This window comes from Entelurus aequoreus, linkage group LG03 (genome assembly GCF_033978785.1).
Source record: "Entelurus aequoreus isolate RoL-2023_Sb linkage group LG03, RoL_Eaeq_v1.1, whole genome shotgun sequence".
Classification (NCBI taxonomy): Eukaryota; Metazoa; Chordata; class Actinopteri; order Syngnathiformes; family Syngnathidae; genus Entelurus; species Entelurus aequoreus.
In genome coordinates, this window is record NC_084733.1 from 17,423,702 (window position 1) to 17,442,903 (window position 19,202).

The 19,202-nt window shown below is 38.9% G+C and overlaps 1 protein-coding gene across 1 annotated transcript in view; it reads right to left on the reverse strand.

The window, feature by feature from the left end:
• LOC133646237 (serine/threonine-protein phosphatase PP1-beta catalytic subunit-like) overlaps positions 1 to 19,202 on the reverse strand; it is a 32,720-nt gene that overhangs the window by 2,364 nt on the left and 11,154 nt on the right. Inside the window, exons 2-7 of the mRNA XM_062041399.1 lie at positions 9,748 to 9,879; positions 2,210 to 2,440; positions 2,023 to 2,127; positions 1,879 to 1,950; positions 400 to 551; positions 138 to 272 (exon numbers count right to left, since the gene is read on the reverse strand). Coding sequence (XP_061897383.1) covers positions 138 to 272; positions 400 to 551; positions 1,879 to 1,950; positions 2,023 to 2,127; positions 2,210 to 2,440; positions 9,748 to 9,879 — 827 coding nt within the window. The remainder of the gene's footprint in view (positions 1 to 137; positions 273 to 399; positions 552 to 1,878; positions 1,951 to 2,022; positions 2,128 to 2,209; positions 2,441 to 9,747; positions 9,880 to 19,202) is intronic.

Here is a 19,202-nt window from a genome sequence, read left to right on the forward strand (position 1 = left end):
GGTACCAAAACATGGCACCGTTGGATTTTATGTGAATCGGACTGCCATAATTCGGGCGTTGCCAAAAAGGTACTGGGTTCAGTACCCATCCCTACTTTTGTAAGATACAGTGTGTGTGTGTGTGTGTGTGTGTGTACCTGGAAGGAGCACATGAGCGACTCATCAACACTCATCATGCCGCCCGCGTTATCAAATTCCCCGCAGTAGTTGGGTGCAGAGAAGAGAGTAACCAGTTGGCGTTTGGCAAAGAACTCGTATCCGTCCTCCACCACCTACAAAAGACGACACGTGACATCATTCCAAACGCCCACAGCAATCGATTGGCAGCGAGTTTTCTTTCCAGCTGGCATCCAAATCCGCCCACGCCGCTGCAAAGCTTTGAACGCCTTGCCGGCTTACCTGGTGGGCTCTGCAGATGAGGTCCAGGTCGTGGCGGTTGAGGAACTTGCTGACCACGTCGGCGCCGAAAGTGAAGGAAACCCCGCGGTCGTTCTCTCCCCAGCCTTGCACGTCCTTGTCTGGGTCCGACCACAGGAGGTCGCAAAGGAGGCCTGCAAAAGACAACGGCGAATGTGACAAAAGGACGGGGTGAAATGTGTTCTCAACATAAAGCTTTGGACATCAGGAGTTTGGATAGTTCTGTTAGTCTTCACCATATCTTCTCTGAAATGTTCAATTAATCTGTTCCAGTTTCAAGCTGCTGCCAATATTAGCCTCTTTCACACAGATTTACAGTAATGCTCGTATTAGTCTCTCCAAAAATTTGCAATGTCGCAATCACACCAATTCAACCAATCTGTGAATTATGCACAGCTCTGACTGTCTAATGCCCACAACATCCCCAGAAAAGTATTTCTTTATATTTATTCAACCTTTACTCAGGGTAAGACAATTTAGAACACATTTTATTAGCAATGCTGACCTAGCAATGAGGCAGCATTTACATGTTAGAGATGTTGAAGCAAACAAAAATAAGCGCTATAGATCACTCTCTTCAGGGCTTTTAATGTGCAGGGGTTAATGTGTTGGAACATAAATTAATGTGTAAGATGGACAAATGTTTCAAATATACATGAAGAATGTCTGCAACTTGTGCACGACAGAGAAGACCGCGAAGAATAAGGAAGCCTTGGGTGGTGTTTCCTTCTGTTATTACAAATAATTATAACCATAATCCGCTATAACTGATGCAGTAATAAGCGGGGGGGTGTATATTGTAGCGTCCCCGAAGAGTTAGTGCTGCAAGGGGTTCTGGGTATTTGTTCTGTTGTGTTTATGTTGTGTTACGGTGCGGATGTTCTCCCGAAATGTGTTTGTCATTCTTGTTTGGTGTGGGTTCACAGTGTGGCGCATATTTGTAACAGTGTTAAAGTTGTTTATACGGTCACCCTCAGTGTGACATGTATGGCTGTTGACCAAGTATGCTTTGCATTCACTTGTGTGTATGAAAAGCCGAAGATATTATGTGATTGGGCCGGCATGCAAAGGCAGTGCCTTAAAGGCACTCCCCCAATATTGTTGTCTGGGTGGAAATCGGGAGAAATGTTGCCCCGGGAGATTTTCGGGAGGGGCACTGAAATTCATGAGTCTCCCGGGAAAATCGTGAGGGTTGGCAAGTATGTCCTACGTTCGTGTTTTACCGGTTATGTACCGCTCCGTACAGCGGCGTTTTAAAAAGTCATTCATTTTACTTTTTGAAACAGATAATGATAATTTCCGATATTACATTTTAAAGCATTTATCGGCCGATATTATCGGACATCTCTAGTTAAAACAGTTGAACTCTGGAACAGATTAAATCCATTTTTATCATGGACCACTGCACTGATGTTGTGTAACGGTTATGTCCTCACATAACATCTGAAAACAAATGCATACCTGTATCAGGCACATCTGTTGGCCTCATAATCCTGCGGATCTGCTCCATAGACTGCAGGTCAGGCGAGAGTCCTGCAACACACGCTTGACTTCAGTTCTGTAAGAAAAGTAGTCGTTGAAGATGAGCTGGAGGAGCATTTATACCTCCATGGCAGCAGAAGATCTTCTCGTCGATGATAGCAGCAATAGGCAAGCAGTTGAAGCAGTCTGTGAAGGTCTTCCACAGCTTTATGTTGAACCTGCGCTTACCTGGTGGGAGTGCAAACACAAAAGCCTATGAGCAGTTTGTATGATGACTCAAGCGTGTGTCTGTGTTTTTATTAAGACGCACACTCGTCGTAGAAGCCGTAGATGCGGTTGATGGAGGCACACTCGTGGTTGCCTCTGAGCAGGAAAAAGTTTTCGGGGTATTTGATCTTGTAGGCCAGCAGCAGGCAGATGGTCTCCAGCGACTGCTTGCCTCGGTCCACGTAGTCGCCCAGGAACAGGTAGTTGGCCTCTGGGGGGAAGCCACCATACTCGAAGAGCCGCAGCAGGTCCGTGTACTGCCCGTGGATGTCGCCTGGGGACAGGATGGGGAGATGATTCGACAAACTCAGACGTTGTATATTCCAAGCACACTTTGCTTGTCACAGTTGAGCAGGTTTGGCACACCTGCAGCTCTTCAGCCTCCTTGTTGTGGGAGAATTATTTTTTTTACAGTGGTGTAAATGCGCCCTTTTTTTAAAAGGAAAACAGGTTCTATAATTTCCAACTGCCTATAAGGCCGTGAATAGGGATGGGAATCGTTTAGAACCGGTTCCCAGTGTATCATGATTTACCATGAATTGACTTAAACAAGTTGACAAACTTATTTGGGTGTTACCATTTAGCGGTCAATTGTACGGAATATGTACTGTACTGCGCAATCTACTAATAAAAGTTTCAATCAATTCCTTGGAATCGCTTGCCATTTTTTCAAACTGTTCCCTTAACGATTCTTCTGGGTGGGGATGATGTCATTACACAACATGTGGAGTGACGTCAGATCGCAAAATGTCTCAACAAACTAACAAACTAACAGAACAAACTAAATTTGACTACATTTGACAAGAAAAGATTGTAACAGCGCTACTTTTAATAATTACTTCATCAAGAGGAGGACATACGAGCAATATGCTGAAATATTTTGAACACACAGCATGCAATAATTATAAATGAAAGTCGCGTTTTAACCGCTCCTATCTCATCCCAGCAATCAGTAACGCTAACGAGTCATCTGAATAGAGCAAGTACTAGCTCACCGCCTATCATGTTAGCGCTATTATTTGTTAAAATGAAATGAATGCCTGCTCATTTAGATGAGCATGACAAGAAACAGATTCCGATTGGCTCTGAGGCAGGCAGTACTCGCTCCAGTTCTGTCTGCCGGTAGATGAAGGTCACCGAGCAGCAAGTGAGTTTGTGGTCAACAGCTTGCATCACTTCGCTGCAGTACACACTCCTAATTTTCGGTAGGTGAATGTTTAATTGTAGTCAGAAAAAAGTTGTATGTTTTCCTCTAACATTTTCACTCAGTCATTTCCATTATACAGGTGAAACTCAAAAAATTTTAATATTGTGTACAAGTCCATTCGTGTCAGAAATTACCTTCAAATGTGATATGTGATATTAACTCATTACATGCAAAGTGAGATATGTCAAGCCTTTGTTATAATTTAGATCATCGTAGCTTACCGTTTTTGAATCCTCACATTTTCTGAGATTTTTAAATGAAGGTTTTCATAAACTGTAAGTCATTATCATCAAAATTATAATAAATAATGCATTTAAAAAGTGAATATCACCTGTTACGAAATGTTACATTTTTGCGTAATTTCCACAAGATTTATTTTGTTAAATCTGCCTCTTAAGACCTTACTGTATGTAGGCTTTGTGAGGTCATGTTATCCCTACACTAAACTGAATTGATGCTAATCCACCTATTTTTTTGCTCAAATAAGAATCGATAAGAGAACCGTTAAGCAGAATAAAAAAGTGGAATCAAAACCGTAAACATCTTATCAATTCCCATGCCTAACCTTGAATGTATACAGGCTGAGTCCTGACTGGTGATTGGATGACGGCAAATTTGTGTGTGTGAGTGTTTGACTGTGTGTGTCTGCGAGTGTGTGAGAGATATGTCTGCACGGCAAAATAAAATACGCCACACCCTAAAAATGTGTTTTTTTTCATGTGAAAACAAATTAAAGTAATATATTGTATGAATATATAGCCTATTATATGCGCATTATTGAATAGTGATGCACCGAAAATTTGACCACCGAAAAAAAGTCTTTGATCATCGAAACGGCACTGTTAAAACAAAAATTGTAATGACGCGATTATCTGGAGCAGAAGTGGCATGTCTGCGTTATGGATAGTTATGATACTCGAAACCGGTTTTCCCGGTTGTTCGATAAGAAAAGAATCGAGTCCTCTGACTCGAATCCCTTTTTGAGAACCGGTACCCGTTATCGAGACCACTATAGTAAAGAAAAAGAGTTAGTTCGATATTCGAATCCCTCGGAACGAATCCCGTCCCGACCAGAATGCCCCTTGAGACATCACAAGAATTGACGTCACGTAGCTCAGTCATTAGGCGCAGATAGCGAAAGCAGGAAAAACAATGGAATAATAAAGTTCAAAACAATATAATCCAATGAATAACTTTACTGAGTGATTTGAGCAGGGTACAAACACATGACGAACACTTTTACGACCAACCGGAAACATAGCAACCAGGCTAGCAACGCACCTCCTTTACGGCAGCTGTCACAACATTCTTAAAGCAACCGCAGCACATACATATATATACAACATATATGACATGATCTCCCTTTTTTAACTTTTGTTTTTCTTTCCTTGTAAACAAAACAAAATCACACTGTATATGTGTTGTCTGTCTAATTATAAATAATGCAGACGAGGCGTGTTGGCTGAGTTCTTGACGTTTACTTTCACGGGTGACGAAATGCAACAACACTTTTCGGGGCTACCGCGCATGCTCGTCACTCCCGTTGCATGATGGGTAGTGTAGTTGTTATGTTCCCTAGCTCATAACATCACATCTTTCCCTTTAACTCAATACAGTGTATTTCTTTTTTTAGCTTTAACTTTTCATTTTTTAGCATTGTAACCACATTTGCAAACAACTTTTCTCTTCATAGAATTTTCTTTCAATAAAGAAATAAAGTGCAAAAATGTCAAAGCATCATAACAAACAGTTATGTCAAATAGCAGCAGAAGTGCACTTTTTGGAGAGCTGTATTATTTCCAGTTTTGTGCCCAAGGGACTGATTTTATTTAACACTATATTATTATTTATACACCTATAGTGATCACAGAGACAGGTTGTTTTTGTGATACTGTATATATTTGTTTTTCTGAAAAATCCCACTTAATATACTTTGGGTAACAACAGTCAATATTTATTTATTTTTATTATTTTTTTTAGGGGGGTAACAGTCAATATTTATTTATTTATTAGATTTTATTTTTTTCTTATATAATAAAAGTGAGCTTTTGTTAAACCAAATATTGTGTGTTTTTTTCCATATACAACAACCTATTTGGACTCGATAAGAGAATCGATAAGGAATTGGTTCAATAAGAGGATTCGATAATAGGCTCGAACTCGATAATTTCTTATCAAACATCATCCCTAGTTATGGACGTACTTATAATATATCCGAGAAGAGGTATACCCGCTGACAGCGACCTACAAAATGTGCACTGTACAAATAAGGAAAGAAAGGTTGGAGCAGCAGTGCCAAGCAAGTGAGACGTCAGGCTCACTACAGCTCTTGCTGTTCGTCCCGGATATGGAACGACAGAAGTAAAGAGTCTCCAATAACACAAGAAACATATGCAAGATTTGTTGCTAGTCTGTTTTGATTAAAAAACGCACAAAAAAGGATTGGAGAAGTTTATTGTACAATAAGCAGCAACAATTGAAAAATAGAGCAAAACAATAAAATATATGCTAATACTAATTACTAATAACAGATTTGTTTTTAAATGTATGCATTACATTTTTTTTTTTAGTTATTTAAAAGAAATTATGCATCATCACTGATTATGTAAATTGTATGATGATGTCATATTGACCACGCCACTAGCCATGCCCCCACCTGCCACAAGTACATTAGCAACCTGGGGGAAACCCTGTATTTAATATTAGCACTAGTGCTGCTAATAGCGAGCTGGCAACTACAGCAATAATCGCTTGCTGGGAAGTAGAGTGCTAATAGCTCGCCACCAGATGGCGCACTAATTGCTGGCTGGCAAATGGTGTGCTAATCGCTAGCTGGCAACTACAGCGCTAATTGCTAGCCGGCAACTAAAATGCTAATCATTAGCTATCTTAAATGCTAACATGAATACATTTTATGTTTTATATTAAAACATGCACCTGGGGATAGGTTGATTGGCAACACTAAATTGGCCCCAGTGTGTGAATGTTGTCTGTCTATCTGTGTTGGCCCTGCGATGAGGTGGCGACTTGTCCAGGGTGTACCCCGCCTTCCGCCCGATTGTAGCTGAGATAGGCTCCAGCGCCCCCCGCGACCCCGAAGGGAATAAGCGGTAGAAAATGGATGGATGGATATTAAAAACTGCAAGGTGCAGTGAGGTTAATGCCAATACCATTTATAAACAAGCCTGCAGTGTGTTGAATCAATGTTAGTGTATTCAATAACATTTACATTTGTGAAAAAATAATATATATGAAAAAGTCAAATCATGTAACATGGAACAATTTCTCTTGTGGATCATTAAAGTTTGTCTAAGTCTAATGTCTAAGTGTAAGTCTAAATATTTTGCGACCACCCTGGAGTACATCCGCGGACCCCCCTGTTGCAGACCCCTGATCTAGACCACAAGGAAGTGTTTGAAATGGAGAGGTAAATCGTCGTAGGTATCATTTAAATTCTAATTCTAATGATTGCATATCACACCTTTTAAGACCCCGCAGATACCCTGAGTACATAACATAACTGCTCCACTAGACCAATGACATAATATCAAGCCACACCCTAACAGCCTATGTTGTTGGAATGACTACTTCTGGAGCCAAAAAGTGATAGTTGTGGCCCAGAAAATGCTTGCTTTAGTGCTTTCAGGAGGTGTACTGAATGATGTAAAGACATTGCATGTGTGTATGTGTCCCTCGCAGTGACAAACACGAGGAGGCCATGTGTGAGAGTGTACGTCTGTGTGTTTGTGCGTGTGCGAGACACAGAGCGACCCAGGCAGGCACTGTGATGCAGTCTGGTTATATAAGAAAACTCCGAGCTACAGCAAAAGAAATAGACTAACTCCTGTGTGTGTGTGTGCTTGTGTATAGAGTGTTAGTTTTGTTGTGGCGCAGCACATTTAGACTTACAGTGCTGCTTTCTGCCTGAAGTCATCTTACCTCGTGTTATTTGTGAAAAGCTTTTGGTGTGTTTTTAGTTAACACATAAACATTTCTTATGAACAACCCAAAGTCTTTCTGTGTGGAGTTTGCATGTTCTCACCGTGACTGCATGGGTTCCCTCTGTGTATTCTGTTTTCCTTCTACCTCCAAAGACATGCACCTGGGGATAGGTTGTTTTGCAACACTAAATTGGCCTTAGTGTGTGAATGTGAGTGTGAATGTTGTCTGTCTATCTGTGTTGGCGAGTTGTCCAGTGTGTACACCACCTTCTGCCCAAATGCAGCTGGGATAGGCACTATACTTAGACTTAGACTTCTTAGACTTCCTTTTTATTGTCATTCAAATTTAAACTTTACAGTACAGATAGGAACGACATTTTGTTGCATTAGCTCATGGTAGTGCAGGATAAAAAAGCAATAAGGTGCAGATATAAATAAATAGATTACTGTACGGATAAATATATTGCACTTTTGCTTATGCATCCATGTTTATGGATGTATGTTATATTGTCTTTATATTACAGCGAGTTAATCCATTTTTGGGGGGAATTGAGGGGATAATTATGATGCATTCAAGAGTCTTACGGCCTGAGGGAAGAAGCTGTTACAGAACCTGGAGGTTCTGCTTCGGAGGCTGCGGAACCTCTTTCTAGAGTCTAGCAGTGAAAACAGTCCTTGGTGGTATACACAATATATAATAAAACTAGTTTGGTTCTTCATATGACCGTTATAGTCATACATTAACATTTGTTAAAAATGCTTAATTTTAGCTTAAAATAATAACACACAGTAAGGTTAGTGTGAAATATACTGTACCTATTGATATATTCATGGCGTAGAGGTCTTGTTGTGAATTTAGTTTTTCTGCAATAACCTTCATAAAAGTGGTTTCAAAACAACTTCAAAGATGCGTTATTCTTTATATTTTAGTCGACTTAATTTACTGTAATTTTAGTCAGCTAAAATTTAGCTGATCAATTTAAATGACTAAAATACGACTAAAACTAAAATACATTTAGTAATCAATCAAAAGACTGACTAAATCTAAACTAAAAACTGAAGTTAAAATTAACAATGTGTTTCATAGCATTTCATTGCCTGATTACATAATATTTTCAAAGTACCGCAGTGTTTCCCACACAGTCATTTATTTGTGGCGGCCCACCACGAAAGAATTACGTCCGCCACAAATAATTTTTTTTTTTTCTTCCTGTCCAGCTTCTCAGGCAAATCATATAGTTGATGTAGATGCCCATATAGGCTGTTCAGATTTACTTTACAAAAGAGAAGTGTACGATATTTCTCTTGTTGCCTTATTTGTATTTGACCACTACTAAATAAATGATAAATGGGTTATACTTGTATAGCGCTTTTCTACCTTCAGTGTACTCAAAGCGCTTTGACAGTATTTCCACATTTACCCATTCACACACACATTCACACACTGATGGCGGGAGCTGCCATGCAAGGCGCTAACCAGCAGCCATCAGAGGCAAAGGGTGAAGTGTCTTGCCCAAGGACACAACGGACGTGACTAGGAAGGTAGAAGGTGGGAATTGAACCCCAGTAACCAGCAACACTCCGATTGCTGGCACAGCCACTCTACCAACTTCGCCACGCCGTCCCTACTGTTTTCTGTTTATTTGTTACTGACTGTGGCAGGACACCTCTGCCTCTGTTTCACTATATGTTGCTGGTAAATAATATGGTTGTAGTAGTAGGCTAAAGTTAAATTATTTAGTATGCACTAATTAAAGGGGCAGAGCTTTAAGAGACATTTTAGCTTTTATATTTTATAAGATATATTTTTTGTAAGAACCACAATTAATAAATATACTTCAGTGAATAACTTATTGTTCAAATCTGTATATAAATATGTACATAAAGTGTTGTAATTATATTGTAAAATGGATGGATGGATGGACGTTTAAAACAAAACTGTTATTATTAATTAGTAAGTATACATTTTTTGAGCCTTTTTAGAGAAAATCATATCATTGTAGTAAATCATGCAAATTACTCAATGATGTCATGGTGACCACGCCCATAGCCACGCCCCCACCGCCACAGGTATCTTGGCAGTTTATGGGAAACACTGTACCGGTACAGAAAAACGTATTCGTATTTTCTGGGGGGAAAAAATATAATAATTTAAGGGGTTTAGCCGAATCACCACAAAAAAAAAATGGTACATGCCCTTGTCTGTAAATTTGAGAAAGATTGGTAGAAGACCATGACCACCATCCAGCAAAATGTATTTTTAGGGGAACTGCAGGCTAACAATGCTTACTTATAATGAATGGAAACTCCTGTGTATGGCGAATATCAGTTTGACTGCAGTTGCTTGAGGAATTTTACACATTACTGCCCCCTATAGGCCTGACGTGGAGCAATACCAACCACAATTACCGTAGGAAAAGAGTGAACACTGACCGCAGATCTTGAGCGGGGCCTCCAGCTCCAGCAGGATGGGCTGGCTGAGGAAGATCTCCCGGGATTTGATGCAGAGGCCTCGCACCTCTGCCTCGGTCATCTGGACTATCTTCCCCGGGCGACATCCCCTCACTGGGGCACAAAGAACGACATGGGTCACACAGCATCACTTGTTATACACATTGGAGCTTAAGCTGTGTGTGTGTGGTTGTAGTGAGTGTGGAGCTTAGTGCCACTGCTGGGCCATCGCTCTGAGTGCAGGTTTTTACTATGTGAAGATTAGAATCTGCTAAAAGTTTTCTCGCGTCAGCAGCTGGCAAAGTCGAGAGATAACGGGCAAAGACGTATTTTACGGCCTAAAAAGTGTCTGGGATGGGCTCTCTCTCAATCACGTGACATGAAAAGTAGGATGGGACACAATGAACCGTTTAGTCAGTCCTGCAAGATCTGATCATCGTATAATCGTCATCAAGGACCGGCATAATAAATCACTGAGCTTCAAGCACACCTGTGAAGTAAAAAAAAACATTTCAGGTGACTACCTCTTGAAGCTCATCGAGAGAATGCCAAGAGTGTGCAAAGCAGTAATCAGAACAAAGGGTGGCTATTTTGAAGAAACTAGAATATAAAACATGTTTTCAGTTCTTTTACATTTTTTTGTTAAGTACACAACTCAGTGGCCTTGTGGTTAGAGTGTCCGCCCTGAGATCGGTAGGTTGTGAGTTCAAACCCCGGCCGAGTCATACCAAAGACTATAAAAATGGGACCCATTACCTCCCTGCTTGGCACTCAGCATCAAGGGTTGGAATTGGGGGTTAAATCACCAAAAATGATCCCCGGGCGCAGCCACCGCTGCTGCTCACTGCTTCCCTCACCTCCCAGGGGGTGACCAAGGGTGATGGGTCAAATGCAGAGAATAATTTCGCCACACCTAGTGTGTGTGTGACAATCTTTGGCACTATAACTTTACTTAACTCCACATGTGTTCATTCATAGTTTTGATGCCTTCAGTGACAATCTACAATGTAAATAGTCATGAAAATAAGGAAAACACATTGAATGAGAAGGTGTGTCCAAACTTTTGGCCTGTACTGTGTATCAGCTCGATTGCTGATAATAGAACAGAGTCTGAATGTTATTAATACAATTAGCGCCATCTTTTCACACTCTTCCTTTGACTCCCGTCCTTACACGTTACAATATTTCATTAAAAAAACACGGAAATAATATTTTGACTAAAAAATTAACGTTTAAAAATGCAGATTTCCGTGTTTTCACTGACATTTTACATGCCTAATTATCACAATTCTGAGTCTAATTTGCAAGTATAACATTAAGTTGCAATTACAGTTTCAAGTCCAAAACGTTAAATGGCGGTAGTGTACAGTATTTTTCGGAGTATAAGTCGCACCGGAGTATAAGTCGCACCTGTCGAAAATGCATAATAAAGAAGGAAAAAAACATATATAAGTCGCACTGGAGTATAAGTCGCATTTTTGGGGGAAATTTATTTGATAAAACCCAACACCAAGAATAGACATTTGAAAGGCAGTTTAAAATAAATAAAGAATAGTGAACAACAGGCTGACGTTATATGAGGCATAAATAACCAACTGAGAACGTGCCTGGTATGTTAACGTAACATATTATGGTAAGAGTCATTCAAATAACTATAACATATAGAACATGCTATACGTTTACCAAACAATCTGTCACTCCTAATCGCTAAATCCCATCCATCCATTTTCTACCGCTTATTCCCTTCGGGGTCGCGGGGGGCGCTGGAGCCTATCTCAGAAATCTTATACGTCTAGTCTCTTACGTGAATGAGCTAAATAATATTATTTGATATTATACGGTAATGTGTTAATAATTTCACACATAAGTCGCTCCTGAGTATAAGTCGCACCCCCGGCCATACTATGAAAAAAACTGCGACTTATAGTCCGAAAAATACGGTATAATTTACGGTGTCGGGGGGTTTTGTGCCCTAAAAAGTGTTAACATAACTTCCCTTGTGGATCAATAAAGTTTGTCTAAGTTTAAGTTAGTTGTAGTTTTCATTAACAAATTTGGAGGTTTGAAATCGCCATGTGAAATTGCTGATGCTAATCAGTACCATGTCAATAGCAAAGCCAATCTATATTAGCATCAAGCTAGCGCATTTTATGAAAAGTGGAGCTTTACTTATGATGGAGCATTTTTTGAGTCCACTCTCTATGCTGCTGGAGTAATCGACAAGTGCCGAAGTGCCCAGCAACCGGCGTGACGTAACACGCAAACCCGGTAGCAAAACATGGCATTGTTAGATTTCACGTGAAACGGTGCCTGGTACGACCGGCGAGATTCGGCCGGTGCCAAAAAAGTACCGGATTCGGTACCCGTCCCTAGTCATTACTCATGCTTTACCAAACAGAAGCAAGTCAGCGCGGCCAATCGCAACAACATCGCTGGTGAAAACATGTTAAGTGTGGGAACATTTTACCATAGTCTTGTTTAAGACATGAATACCTTGTTTTTTATGGCGGTACTTCTGTGATACGCAAGCAGTTAGAGCGGAGGTAAGATGTCGGACATCTGGGGGATGCAATCTCAACTCGGGAAGATTACCTTGCTAACTAGTTAACACAAATTTGTGTGAAAAATAGATTTTAGTCCGCCAGCTAAACTTTGTCTATATCAATTCATGTACTTTTTTTTTATATTGTTAGGACCTTCAGGTGTGAAGCAGCGTCAATTTGCAGTGCAAAGAAGAAAGGCACAATTATAACTGTCAATCATAGACACATACCCTTTTTCACATACGAACATATCACTAAAGAATAAATGTACTAGCACTCCTGCAAGCTCTGGCACTTTTAAAAGAGATTACCTTGGTCAGAACACAGCGCGGGGCAAAGGCTAAAATAAAACAATGACGCAGATTTGCCAGCATCATAAACTAAGCAACTGCTCCAACGCACATGTGGAAGGACACAATGTTCTCTATGCTTGTTAACATTAAATCCTTCTGACTTGAGAAGTTTTTTTTTAAATTCCATTGTGGGTAATTGCATCCTTGCTGCACTTACATACTAGAAATAAATGAATGCAATAAATCGTGTTACATGTTGCACAGTTAATGGTCTTAATATTACTGCATGACAATGTTTTAACCTTCTCTATTATTTAATAAAATGTAATATTAAGCCTGCTAATCATTCTGTAATTGAGGACTCAAACCAGAACATGTTATAAAAGAATTTACACAATATTTCAGCCGGCCAGAAACCCCCCACCCACCACCCCACCCGGCCTCATATTCCTCAAATGATGTGCGAGCATTTCTTTAGACGCAAATATCACAGAATACATTACAAACATCTCTGAGAAAGCCTGATCGTAATGTAAGACATTTTTATTTTCTTAATGTCTGGGTTTTCCTTAAAAATACCTGTGGCGGTGGGGACATGGTTAGGGTTGATATTTCGATATTTTTATATTTGCTGTGATGCATGTATTCTTTAAAAAGACAAAAAAATGTGAATATACATTTACAAAAAATTGGTTATTATTAAGTATAGTATTAACATATATATTAGACTTAGACTTCCTTTATTGTCATTCAAATTTAAACTTTACAGTACAGATAAGAACAACATTTTGTTGCATTAGCTCGTGGTAGTACAGGATAAAAGAGCAATAAGGTGCAGATATAAATAGATTACTGTACAGATAAATATATTGCACTTTTGCATATGCGTCCACGTTTACGGATGTATGTTATATTGTCTTTATAGTCCAGCGAGTTAATCCGTTTTTTGGGGGAATTGAGGGGATTATTATGATGCGTTCAAGAGTCTTATGGCTTGAGGGAAGAAGCTGTTACAGAACCTGGAGGTTCTGCTACGGAGGCTGCGGAACCTCTTTCCAGAGTCCAGCAGTGAAAACAGTCCTTCGTGGGGGTGGGAGGAGTCTCTACAGATTTCCTGAGCCCTGGTCAGGCAGCGGCTTTATATGCTTGTATGTTTATATATCGTTTATATATATATACATATATATGTATATATATATATATATATATATATATATATATATATATATATACATATATATGTATATATATATATATATATATATATATATATATATATATATATATATATATATATATATATATATATATATATATATATATATATATATATATATATATATACATATATATATATACATATATATGTATATATATATATATATATATATATATGTTTTCAAACATAATATGGTTTTGTTCTATTTTTAAATTGTTGCTGCTTATTATACAATGTACTTTGTTGAGATTTTTTTTTTTCTTTAGAGATTTCTGTAATCCCTGTAGTCACTCTTTCAAGAAACGGACTGGCAACAAATCTAGCATCTATTTTTGGTGTTATTGGCGACTCTGTGTGGATACTTCTGTCGCGCCATGTGCATGACGAAAAGGGAGTCTGACGTCACACTTGCTTCGTGTTGCTGGGAGCCTTTCTGTCATTAAAAGCGGCCACTGTCATCTTAAATTGTGAAGATCGCTGTCCGCGGGTATATCTCAAATATATTAAAGTACGTACACAGCACGGACGCGCTGCCTCATTTAGACAACCCCGTGCGTATAGTGTACGTCAGGGGTCACCAACGCGGTGCCCGCGGGCACCAGGTCGCCCGTAAGGAGCAGATGAGTCGCCCGCTGGCCTGTTCTAAAATTAGCTCAAATAGCAGCACTTACCAGTAGGGATGATACTCGGAACCGGTTTTCTCGGTTGTTCGATAAGAAAAGAACCGAGTCCTCGGACTCGAATCCCTTTTTGAGAACCGGTACCCGTTATCGAGACCACTATAGTAAAGAAAAAGAGTTGGTTCTTTATTCGAATCCCTGGGAACGAATCCCGTCCCGACCAGAAATGCTCCGTTGGACATCACAAGAAATGGCGTCACGTAGCTCAGTCATTACAATGAATAACTTTACTGAGAGATTTGAGCAGGGTACAAACACATGACCAACACTTTTACGACCAACCGGAAACATAGCAACCAGGCTAGCAACGTACCTCCTTTACGGCAGCTGTCACAACGTTCTTAAAGCAAGCGCAGCACATACATATATGACATCTCCCTTTTTTAACTTTCGTTTTTCTTTCCTTGTAAACAAAACCAAATCACACTGTATATGTGTTGTCTGTCTAATTATAAATAATGCAGACGAGGCGTGTTGGCTGAGTTCTTGACGTTTACTTTCACAGCGTGCTCATTCTTAGCTGCCGGGGGACGATATGCAACAACACTTTTCGGGGCTACCGCGCATGCTCGTCACTCCCGTTGCATGCTGGGTAGTGTAGTTGTTATATTCCTTAGCTCATAACATATTTCCCCATATAAGGAAATAATGTTAACTCAAAGTGTATTTCTTTTTTTAGCTTTAACTTTTCATTTTTTTAGCATTGTATCCACATTTGCAAAGAACTTTTGTCTTCATAGAATTTTCTTTCAATAAAGAAATAAAGTGCAAAAATGTCAAAGCATCATAACAAACAGTTCTGTCAAATAGCAGCAGAAGTGCACTTTTTGGAGAGCTGTATTATTTTCAGTTTTGTGCCCAAGGGCCTGATTTTATTTAACACTATATTATTATTTATACACCTATAGTGATCACAGAGACAGGTTGCTTTTGTGTTACTGTAGGACGGCGTGGCGAAGTTGGTAGAGTGGCTGTGCCAGCAATCGGAGTGTTGCTGGTTACTGGGGTTCAATTCCCACCTTCTACCTTCCTAGTCACGTCCGTTGTGTCCTTGGGCAAGACACTTCACCCTTGCTCCTGATGGCTGCTGGTTAGCGCCTTGCATGGCAGCTCCCGCCATCAGTGTGTGAATGTGTGTGTGAATGGGTGAATGTGGAAATACTGTCAAAGCGCTTTGAGTACCTTGAAGGTAGAAAAGCGCTATACAAGTATAACCCATTTATCATTTATCATTTATATATTTGTTTTTCTGAAAAAATCCCACTTAATATACTTTGGGTAACAACAGTCAATATTTATTTATTTTATTTTATTTTTTTAGGGGGGTAACAGTCAATATTTATTTATTTATTAGATTAAATTGTTTTCTTATAAAATAAAAGTGAGCTTTTGTTAAACCAAATATTGTGTGTTTTTTTTCCCATATACAACAACCTATCTGGACTCGATAAGAGAATCGATAAGGAATCGGTTCGATAAGAGGATTCGATAACAGGCTCGAACTCGATAATTTCTTATCAAACATCATCCCTACTTACCAGTGAGCTGCCTCTATTTTTTAAATTGTATTTATTTACTAGCAAGCTGGTCTCGCTTTGCCCGACATTTTTAATTCTAAGAGAGACAAAACTCAAATAGAGTTTGAAAATCCAAGAAAATATTTTAAAGACTTGGTCTTCACTTGTTTAAATAAATTCATTAATTTTTTTACTTTGCTTCTTATAACTTTCAGAAAGGCAATTTTAGAAAAAAATATACAACCTTAAAAATTATTTTAGGATTTTTAAACACATATACCTTTTACATTTTTTCCTCTTCTTTCCTGGCAATTTAAATCAATGTTCAAGTAAATACATTTTTTTTATTGTAAAGAATAATAAATAAATTTTTATTTAATTCTTCATTTTAGCTTCTGTTTTTTCGACGAAGAATATTTGTGAAATATTTCTTCAAACTTATTATGATTAAAATTCAAAAAAATTATTCTGGCAAATCTAGAAAATCTGTAGAATCAAATTTAAATCTTATTTCAAAGTCTTTTGAATTTCTTTTAAAATTTTTGTTCTGGAAAATCTAGAAGAAATAATGATTTGTCTTTGTTAGAAATATAGCTTGGTCCAATTTGTTATATATTCTAACAAAGTGCAGATTGGATTTTAACCTATTTAAAACATGTCATCAAAATTCTAAAATTAATCTTAATCAGGAAAAATTACTAATGATGTTCCATAAATTATTTTTTTAATTTTTTCAAAAAGATTCGAATTAGCTAGTTTTTCTCTTCTTGTTTTCGGTAGAATTTTGAATTTTAAAGAGTCGAAATTGAAGATAAACTATGTTTCAAAATTTGTTTCGTGTTTTCTCCTCTTTTAAACCGTTCAATTAAGTGTAAATATCATTAATTATTAATAATAACAGAGTTAAATGTAAATTGAGCAAATTGGCTTTTTCTGGCAATTTATTTAAGTGTGTATCAAACTGGTAGCCCTTCGCATCAATCAGTACCCAAGAATTAGCTATTGGTTTCAAAAAGGTTGGTGACCCCTGGTGTACGTCATCACAACATCGGTTTTGTTATGTTATTGTGTTATGGTGATCATTTTTCCCATGGTATTTGAACACAGTGTCGGCGGAGAATGAACAAATGTGTGTCTTGAAGTGAAACAAGGAGGCAGACGTGGGTGCACGGAAATACTTGTTGGAATTGGGCCCGTTGTTAGCATAAAATTGGCAATAAAAGCTAAAAAGAAAGTCAGACTTTGTTTGCTTCCTCCTGGGCGCTACAATACATCATATTACTTTATTTTGTTAGGTGTGGCGGCTAATATGAAGCCGTACATTAAGGAGAAACCCTAAATGTAGTTAAACTGGATGTATAGCGTAGCGCTTTTATTTTGAAACCGGAAAAGTGTGTGATTGTTTTGAGAAAGTGTCCTGACATGTTTTGATGTCGGATCCGACTGTTTTCAAGAGAAAAAGTCTCCTATCGCCATCCCGCCGACGCCTTTCATTTCTGTTGAGCTTTTATGTCATCTTACCTACTAAACATGTAACAGTAACAATCTAAATGTTATGTTATCACTGCACCTTAATCGTAATCTGAACACGGAAGTGAAGCACCATCCACCTCTTTCGACGCGCGATGCAGGTGTTTGGTCACAGCGCAAAATAGTCCTTTCTTGTCCGGAGAACTTGCCACAGCTTTGAACCTGATATTTCCGTAAGGTAGACTTTCCTTTGTCCATTTCAGCTCGCTTGTTGCTCATCTCTAACGTACAATGACCAGCTGCGCATCAAACTTTTTAAAAAAGAGGGCGTGCGGTACCGACTTCTCGACTCTCGGGTGTGATACAATGCTTTGGTCAGCGACTGCATTTGGCTTTTAGTGAGTGACCGCAGCTTTATTTAAACATACACCAATTTTCTCGGTGTGTCAAATATTGAACTACAACTCAATTTAAAAGTGCCTCTCCCCATAGCCTGTGCAGACTAAGGTACTGTAGTTAAAGTACCACTGATAGTCACACACACACTAGGTGTGGTGAAATTACCCTCTGCATTTGACCCATCCCCTTGTTCCACCCCCTGGGATGTGAGGGGAGCAGTGAGCAGCATTGTTGGCCGTGCTCGGGAATCATTTTGGTGATTTAACCCCCACTTCCAACCCTTGATGCTGAGTGCCAAGCAAGGAGGTAATGGGTCCCATTTTTATAGTCTTTGGTATGACTCGGCCGGGGTTTCAGAATCGAACTCACAACCTACCGATCTCAGGGCGGACACTAGTGAAGTGGCTGGGTGGCTGAAAAGTAGTTTTTAACTTAACAGCCAGCAACTTTCACCGCAGTTAGCGAGTAGAAGCTCCATCTACCCCGCGCTGTAAACCTAACATTCATAAACAAAATGAACAAAAATTGCTTTGCCATTGTAATGGCTCACCCATTACTTTAAAAAAAATAAACACAACATTACATTACTACTTACAACAAAAATAATCTGAGAGCTCTCAACACTGCATATCTACCCATACAACACTGAGGCAATCTTAAGTCCTTTGAACGATTTTTTTTAATATATACTGATACATATCGAACATACATTCGAACTAAAAATACCACAGTATCACTTTTGGTTCATATCGCCCAGCCATAGTCAGCAGCCAAGATGAGTTTTTGTAACCTGTTCTGGAAAGGTTTTATTATAATGTATATAACAATAAATATATTACAAAAATCGGGTTGAATCAAGAATCGATTCTGAATTAAATCATCACACCAAGAATCGGAATCAAATCGTGAGGTGCCCAAAGATTCCCACCTCTACTGGACAACATGGTAGGGTGTTTCCTTCTGAATGTACAGTATATTAACTCAACGCATCATTAAACTCACTCCCCAAATATAAAATCACTGTAATTCTCCATAAAGATAACATATTCTTTATATAATTATGAACTGTGGCGATACGGAGGAGGACCCGGCATTTATTCACCAGCCAAAAGTCCCAGCTTTAATAGCTCTATTTACCAGTTCCCTCAAATAAAACCGTACACTAATTTAGCGGCTATAAACAAAAATGGATGTTCGTGGTACTGTGGTTGTTATTTGGGTAGATTCATTTATTCAACTGAAGATGCTGCCTCCTTTACAAGACAACACTCCATTCACACAACAGGCAAAAACAACATGACACATTGGCTGTTCTT